We start from the raw sequence: 9222 nt of genomic DNA, 5'->3' as shown, positions 1-9222 counted from the left end.
ACAGAACAGAACAGTAAGGAACGCAGCAATTTATTTTAGTGATGGTAAGGAATAGTAAGTAGTGAATTCAGCACTGTTATTTCCCAATAGCAATAATTAACTACTAATCAAAACGATTAATAACAGTGACTTATTGTTTTATTTATCAATATTATTACTTTTCTGACTACATTGTTAACTGACACAAATTACTAAGTCAGATCTAACGTTTTTTTAATTAAATTGACTATTATTATTTATTAACGTCCAACTACGATATATATTCGTTATTCTGACTCAAATAATATTATACATTTTTGAATATTTTCTTAAATACTCGATAACTCCCAGAAATCTAATTTGCGGATAGTTTTTCTTTTATCATCTTAAAGTACATTGTTTTAACTTGAATTTAATCTAGGTTTAAAGAAAACAGATTTTTTGAAAAATTCACAAAAATTGAGAAGAAAAAATTTGTTATGATGATTTTATCCCTTTCTAGTATTTTGGTTAAAGATAGAATTTTAAAGAAACGCACGTTAAAATTTAGAAAAGCATTTTATTTAACTGAATTTTTTTTAGATTCATGTATCGTTCAAATAAATACGTTTTGTGATCTTTTGATGTATAGTTGATCAGAATTTGTTCAGTAAGAGCGGAGTAATTATGTACACAGACACACAAAAAAAAACCTATCACAGGGGGGTCGCGGCACAGTGATGATGAGGCATAGTTGGATCAAGTATAATGATATCTGATAGTGATTAAAATCACTATCAAAAAAAAAACGCTTCGATGCAAATCTTTAGATAGTATATAATTTTAAAAAATTGGTGGATTATTCCAAATGCTACATGATCTGATAGTTCCTTATTAATATTCTGATAAAGATAAAGTATGTTAAATGAAAAAGGAATTATTAAAAAATATTATTTCTCATAAAAAAATTGTGTTGATCCATACACTTTTCAATAAGTTATAGCATTATAAAGTTAAAAATATAAAAAATAAAATCGAGAATTTTCACACGAAAATAGCATTTGGTAACCATTTTCGCCGTGAAGACAAGTCCAAAGGTCAAATTTTTTTTTTCAAATTAAAGTACATTACATTAACTTTAATTTAAGATATATATAAAAGTGTCAGACCTTCCGGAACATTTTCAAAAGTTAAGTTGAAAAAGTAAATTTTTTGTGAAAAAGTTGTCATTTTAAATCCCTCTCTGTGGGCAGATAAAGGGTCAAATTTACAAAAAAAATATACCAAATGATAGGTAAAGACATCAAGCATCTATAAAAAAAAATTATATTCATATGTGGCAGTTTTTAGTAAAAAAAATTGAAAAAATTTCGAAAATTAGCAATTTTTAAATTTGTAATTTTTTTGGAGGTTTCCCCCATTTACGGGGAACAAGGGAAATTTTTTCAATTTTTAAGGGTAATGTCTTCGACTAGATACGATTTGTGATCTTTTGACGTATCATTGAAAGAAATCCGTTCGGTGATAGCTGGGAAAAAGTGGTAACAGACACAAAAAAAAAAAAAAAAAACACATCATAGTAAAACATTGCATTGAAGCTAAAAATAATTAATAAGAGTAGAGTATAACTAATAGCTTCTTAGCTACGCATTAAAGCTAATAGCTATAAAAATTGGCAGTTTCATCATTTTTTAACAAATATCAGTAGTTTTTGACTTTTACTTCTAACCAACAATAGCATAAGAAAATGCTACTGAAATAAATAACATTTTATCACCAATAATTGCTTTATAAATAAATTCGAAAATTTTGATACCAACAGGGAATGCGTCTGCCCTACACCTTTAAGCGTTACCCTTTAGAGCGTTACCCTTTCAGCATCTCATTATATGCCATAGAACGCCATGCTGTTCAACATCAACCGTTTGCTGTCTTGTTGTTGATTATGAAACACGTTTGTTTACCTTGGCTGTTACCGATCCCAATAATACCAAAAATGTATATTATTGTTCTTATAAATTGATTTTATTCTAATTCTAGTCTGATTTATTTTATTATTTTTAGCAGGGGCGCCGAAACTATTTTTTACATGTGGGGCCAAAAATTTAATGATTAAAACTCGGTCCCCTGGGTTGTTACTAAGCTAAAAAGTGGGTTAAGCTATTTTTTGGTGGATTCTAGTGATCATATAAAAAAAATCCGGTAATTTATAAATTTTACTTTTAATAATACATATTATTAGCTGATAAGGTATTAATTTTACCATGATGAGTTTATTTTTTATTTTTTTGTGTCTGTAACATATGTTAAATTAAAGCTTACATTATTTACTATATGATAACATTTTTTCTGACGTCCTATCTTCTTTATGCAAATGGCTACTGTAATTAAAAAACATGCTATTTTTGTGTTCAAATTTTATTTTATTTTTTTGTTTATTTTAAAATACATTATAAGGGTTTTTCATATTAATGAATCCATCAACAAATATAAAATTTACATGAATCTAATTTCCATTAAATATAAATTTATACTTATTTTGATTATTTTGCCTATTCAAAATCAAGAAAAGTTTTTTTGACTTTTTGAAAACTTTGAGAACTTTTTCAACTTAACTTTTGAAAATGTTCCGGGAATACTGCGTCTTTTAAATATATGTTAAAGCTTATTTTATGTTCTAGAAGTTCTAAAAAGTTAAACAAAATTTTTGAAAATTAAAAATCGATTTTTTTAAGTACGATACTTGAAAAATTAATATAAACTTTTTGGAAGGGGTTGAAAATATTAAAAACTTATCGTAGGTGATATTACTGAGGGAAGTTGCATAAATTACGTAATTTAATTGAATCTACACCAACCACAAATAAGATCAAAAATATGTACTACAAAACCTTGAACTACTCAAAAATGATTTTCCTGACAACAAATCAACTTAAGTCAAAATTGATTAAATTATTTGTAAATTCAAAAATTTGTAATTACTTTTATAATATGTAAATAATTTTACAGTCTTATAAAATTTTAATTTAACTATCTTTCTCTAAAAAAAATAAATAAAAGGATAATTAAATTTAAATCCACGATATACTTAACTTATTTTAGTATATATTAAAAAAAAGTATACAAATTTAATTAACAGTAGTATAAAATTATTAGTAACACAAATATTTAAAAATAAAATAAAATTAGACAAACTATAATTGATAAAAAATATGTATTTTTAGTAATATAAAAGTTACAAAAACCTTTAAGTTATAAAGTTTTAATTACAAAATTAACATTTTTTCAAATATAACCATGTCTAAAATAAGGCATTTTTCGGAAAAATGAAAAACGTTTATAAATTTTTTATTTTTACAAGAAAAATTTGTTCTGGATGATTTTTTTAATGATTTCTTTAACTTTTTTGTAGGAGATTACTTTAATTATTATAACTATTCATTGTGCCCTAATAATTATTATAATTTAAACCATATATTTTTGAAAAATATAAAAAAATAGAAAACTATGAAAATTCTTGCACGTGGCTTATATTTCGAGAGGCTTACGAAAATAGGATATAGAGCGAAATTTGTTGGGTAAAATTCTCAACTTAATATACTTTTTTTCTGAAATCTTTTTTTTTTTATTTTTGAATAAATTTGGGGATGAAACGAGCACAATATCAAAATTCAAATTTTAATCCCCTCCTAATTGGTATACTATACATTTTTCACAATTTTTACGACCGGATTTTATAGTTATTATACTCCGGTATTTTATCAGTTGTGATTTCGTTGTGTGGGTATGGCTGTTTTAAGGTCGAATCTCACTATACGGAACGTCAACGTCACGTTATAGATTGGCAGCGTCACGTCAAAACATCTAATCATGTATTTATATCGTTTGTTCACATACGCCGGTCACATTACGTAACATCAACATCACGTAAATACATTGTTTTGACGTGACACTGCCAATCTATGACGTCACGTTTAGCTTCCGTATAGATTCGAGGGTCTAGGACATTTCGCCGCCAGATTCCAAATATAAAAATTTATTATTAACTCCTTTTCGAACAAATTATAATTATTTTAGCCTAATCATTCATTGCACAAGTCCTTAAAATCCAGTATAATGATAAAAAAATTAATTATTTATATTCTGTCAAATTATTTAAATTTAATTTGTACTTGATTCAATTATTATAATTCAATGTTATCATAATTATAATATTCATTGTTATTCTTTTATTTTAACAAATAATAATACTGAAATATAGTATGTTCTTATTTATATGTACACATAATAATAATGTGATATAATTATTAATATAATACTTAGCACCATATCATAAATTAGCAAACCCAGTTTTTGCAAATTTTTATTTTTTTAATGAATAAGGTATAGTAAATATTCAAAAATATTGTATTCATTTGGTTAGCTATTTTAATACAATAACAATTCTAATCTTCATGTTTACATATAATTTTTTTTAAGCTCACATTTACATATGTTCATATCAAATAGTCTGTATTTACGGTGAATACCGAGAAGAGTCAGAATAAATGGAAATAACTACAAACTTGACTTAGCGTAAACGCCCCTATTTAATTATAATATTTCGAAAAGGAATTAATAATAAATTTATACATTAAGAGTCTAGCGGCGAAGTGTCCGGGTCCGTTAAATCAGCTTTCATCCTTTAAGCATTATAGCTAACATTTTGGGGTTCTTACAATTTTTGAAAGTAATATTTTTAACTAGATTAAATTCAGGTTCTTTTGACGTATTAATCATCAAAATGGGTCAAGAGAATTTTTATGGTTAGATAAAAAAAATGCATATCATGCCCATTATCAACATTTGGTAATATTCACTACACTCACTCCAAAATTCCAAAACTCAACCGATCAATTCATGAAATTTACCTATTCCAAAGATAATTTGAAGCCAAGAATTTATTTCAGAGCCAACTCCAAATCCTGTTCAAGTTACTTAAATCTTTTTTTAAAATAGAAATAGTTATTAGAGGAAAATTACATTATTTTAGAATTATATATAATATAACAAACGAATAATTAGAAAAAAAAACTCTAAAAATACTAATTATTAATAAAGGCTGGCTTTTTTTTATGACAAACTTTTTATTTATCCATTTTCATTAAATACATTTTTTTTTATAAATATTCGTTATATATTTCAGTTACAATTAATCCCAAGTATTAGAATACTCTTCAAAGATTAAAATATATTTTTGGCATACTTAAATGTATTTTACTCAATTTTAATTTTCTATATAATAAAATATTTTTTATTCTATGAAATACTTTCACAAAATCAAATTATTTACTATGGTTAAATAATTTTTAATGAAATATGGTTTTTGAAAATGTAACATTATGCCATGTTGGGTGTTTTTTGTTTCTCTGAAAAATTTAAAGAGTGAAATGTTGTATTGAACTTTTTATTAAATTGTTCACCCAAATTGTTTATAAAAAAACTAGTTTTAATAATTTAAACAATCTATTGAAATACATCAGCATTTAATACAGAAAGAAAATGCGAGTTATAAGGTATATTAATGATTCCAAGTTTGGAAAACTATTACAATTCAGACTATAAGCAATCAAAAGCAATCCTACAACTTACACTTGTATAACAGTTTAAGATACGTTTAATAATCATCACACAAAACAAACAATATGCAACACAAATTACATATAATTATTTTTAATAAATTGCACTACAGATTCCTCTATAATACTTTTTTGTCTAGGTAAAATTCTTATTAGTTACTAAATGTAGCTGTATGATAAATTACATCTTATAACACATATATATAAATATATATATATATGACAGTACATAACTGAGTCAATTACTAATTTATATATGTAAAATGATTAACTATAATATTAACATTTTCAGAATAATGCTATTTAATTTTTTCAATGTAAAATAATAACATTAGATATTGAAATTAATTGATCAATTTAAATTAAAAAAAAAATGTTTAATTTATCAAAACAAAATTATTTATTTTGAATAAAACATATATATTCGAGTATTCTATAATAATATTCTTTAAACATTTAAAAAAACAAAAACACAAATAGTTAACTGTTACAATAATGAATGTTTTTAGACATTGGTAACTGATTTCTAATTATTGTGAATTTATTATGAAGATTATGAATAAATATTAACTGTTTAATAGGCATGATCTTTGACAAATAATCCTTGAGAACCAGCAGCTGTTTGAACAGACCCAGCTTCATATTTTCCTAATGCCGCCAATTTGTTAGCCTTAAGAAACAATAATAATAAAGTTTAATAAAAGAAAACATAATAATTTTTTCTGAGCTAAATATAATTTTTCAAAGTTATTTTATACCAATGCTCTTTTAAGAAGTTCATCTTGTGCAGCTTTCACATTTTCTTTCTTTCCTTGCCATGCTTTCAAAACAGATGCTTGCAATGCACGGCCATAACTGAAACTTAAGGCCCATGGTTTCTTACCATTGTACTTGTTAATGGCATCTAAGTTAACAGAAGCTTCTTCTTCAGTTTGTCCTCCAGATAAAAACATAATTCCTGTAAAAATTAGGTTTTTGTTTAGTTCAAAATTAAATTTTCTCTAATATTTTAATCTAAGTAAGAAGAGTACCATCATGTGTAATAATTAATTAGGAAATAAAACATTTCAAGACAGGATAGTTGTAGGATAAGACCATCTGTATAGGAAACTTTTAGAAGATCTCTTACAGTACTTTTCCTTAAACTATTTGATTTCATTACGTATTGAAATCAGAAAATAGTAAAAAGTATTACCCGGTACTGCTGGTGGTACAGTACGTTGAAGAGCAGTTACTGTGGCTTTAGCAATTTCTTGTGGAGTTGCTTTTTTTGGACAAGACTGTCCAGGAGTCACCATGTTAGGTTTTAAAATTGTACCTTCTAAATAAACATGATGATCGTTCAAAGCTTTGTACACAGCAGCTAATACCGTTTCAGTGACTTTTTGACAACGATCTAAATCATGATCACCATCACACAATACCTGTAATTAAAATGACGAATTTTATTTATTTTTTATAATTATATAGTTAAGTCAAGATTGGAAATAAATTTATCTGAACCCTACAATCAACAGAAAATTACAAATACAAATTATTATAATTAAGATATTTTTATTTAGCTTTAAATTATATAAAATATTGTGTACAATAAATTTATTTTAATGAAATAATGTATTTTATATTGATGATAAAACAAAACATTATTTTTTATTTTTAAATTTACTGTTTTTTTCTTAAAATTTAAAGAAAAGTATTTTATTGTAACAATTAAAAAACAACAATATACTATAGCAGTGGCGGGTCCAGGTAAGAGGAGTTCTGATCAGTACGAGCCCCATCAAAAATTGTTGTAATTTTATAGTATAATTGGTATCTTTAATGTTATATATGTATTTTTTGTATACTATATTAAGTTTTTAAAAAAAACTTATCTCCTAATTAAGTTTAGTTAAAATTTGTTTTTAAAAGTGATCCACATCTGATTTTAAGAAAAGTAAAATACCTCTGGTTCAACAATGGGAACTATACGATTAGCTTGACAGATTGATGCATATCTAGCTAAAACATTAGCATTTTCCAAAATAGCCTGGTAAGATGGAGTGTTTTTTCCAATTTTCAGTACACAACGCCATTTAGCAAAATGGCAACCATCCTTTTTGTATTGAGCACAACGTTTAGCCAAATCATCCAAACCTTTAAAAAGTATTCAATAATAAATTTACCAATTTTTAAATTTTATTTCCAAAGAAATTTTTATTTATTATTAAAATAATGATCATACTAAAAAAATATTTAGCTATAATACCTTGTGTAGTAGTTTCTCCTTCAGAACCAAATAAATTTACAACTCCTGAATCAACTTTAATGCCAGGAATAATACAACGTTTCTTGAGGATCTCAACAAATGGAACACCATCATCAGTCTTCTGATACAATGTTTCATGGAACAAAATCACACCAGATATACGGTCATTTAAAGGTTCATCAGCAGTGAATAATAATTGTCTGTAAGCTCGGCGATTATCTTCAATATTTTCAACTCCAATATCTTGAAGACGTTTTCCCATAGTTGAGACAGATTCATCAGCAGCAAGAAGTCCTTTACCATTATCAACCATGGCATTTGCAATTTTGCTTAACTCACTTTGGAGTTCAGCAGATGGATATTCAAAGTAAGTGGTCATGCTGAAATTTTTCTGAAAAAAATAAAAGCATTTGTTAATATTTTATAAAAATTTATATTTAAAAAATTTTTTATCAACATGGAAATAGTAATACAATTATAATATTTCAATTAATAACTTTAAAATATAATATTTAAATTTATAAGAATAATTTAATAATTAATATTTCACCATTTTTTGAATGAATACTCAGCCTTGGAGTTTTTAAACTGCAGTACATTATTGGATACCCTATATTGATATTATAAGGTACAATTAACATTTTTTAGTATTTAGAAGCATAATAATAACAATTTTCCTTGAAATACAAAATAGGTATTGCAAAAAATAAACATTAAAAAAATTTCTAAAATTATTTTAGAAATATTATTTTTAGTTATTTATATATTCTTGATAACATAATGGGAGAGTACTAGGGAAAATATCAGAATATATAATTTATAATTCAAAGAATATATTGTTTTTAATTTCAAATTTTAAAAAAAGTGTTACATTGTACATATGTTAAATAAAGTTTATTGAGACAATAACATGGAAACAGTATTAGGTGCCCATAAAAAAAAAAAAAAAAAAAAAAATTTTAATTTTTGCAGAAAAACATAGCTAAAACTAATCCTCATAACCGGGTCATTGATTAGATACAAATAGATAGATACGCATTAAGAACTTTTAGAAATTATTTGAACCCTGATAGTAAGTTTCTATTAGATACCATTAGTATCGTTCTATTGATTGAAAAATGTCTAAGTCAATCAAATTCAAATACGATCACCATCTATCAGTCTTCATTAGGGTCCAAAAAAACTTTGCCAAAATTTCCTACTTCTTGTACTTAATCAATGACACGGTGAAGAAAATTAATTTTAAAATAGAATATAAATTATGTTGAAATTAAAAAAAATACTTGGCATAAGTCTACTCTATTTAGACAAATAGTTCTTCCTTCATAACAAAAATTCAATATATTTTTTTTAAATTTAAGCTATTAAAAAAAAAAAAAAAAAAAAAAAAAAAAAAAA

At 25.0% G+C, this 9222-nt stretch overlaps 1 protein-coding gene across 2 annotated transcripts in view; it reads right to left on the bottom strand.

The window, feature by feature from the left end:
• Window positions 1-5952: 5952 nt before the first annotated feature.
• Window positions 5953-9222, bottom strand: part of LOC126906861 (fructose-bisphosphate aldolase) — a 6352-nt gene continuing 3082 nt past the window's right edge. For both annotated transcript variants that reach the window (XM_050687765.1, XM_050687766.1), the window contains exons 2-6: window positions 7825-8215; window positions 7522-7712; window positions 6772-7000; window positions 6335-6534; window positions 5953-6246 (exon numbers count right to left, since the gene is read on the bottom strand). In XM_050687765.1, coding sequence (XP_050543722.1) covers window positions 6151-6246; window positions 6335-6534; window positions 6772-7000; window positions 7522-7712; window positions 7825-8203 — 1095 coding nt within the window. In that variant the 5' untranslated portion in view covers window positions 8204-8215 and the 3' untranslated portion in view covers window positions 5953-6150. The remainder of the gene's footprint in view (window positions 6247-6334; window positions 6535-6771; window positions 7001-7521; window positions 7713-7824; window positions 8216-9222) is intronic.

This window comes from Daktulosphaira vitifoliae, unplaced genomic scaffold, assembly GCF_025091365.1.
Source record: "Daktulosphaira vitifoliae isolate Bord-2020 unplaced genomic scaffold, ASM2509136v1 Scaffold_5, whole genome shotgun sequence".
In the NCBI taxonomy this organism is placed as follows: domain Eukaryota; kingdom Metazoa; phylum Arthropoda; class Insecta; order Hemiptera; family Phylloxeridae; genus Daktulosphaira; species Daktulosphaira vitifoliae.
The sequence above is the reverse complement of the archived record's forward strand: the minus strand, read 5'-3'. Positions and strand labels throughout refer to the sequence as shown.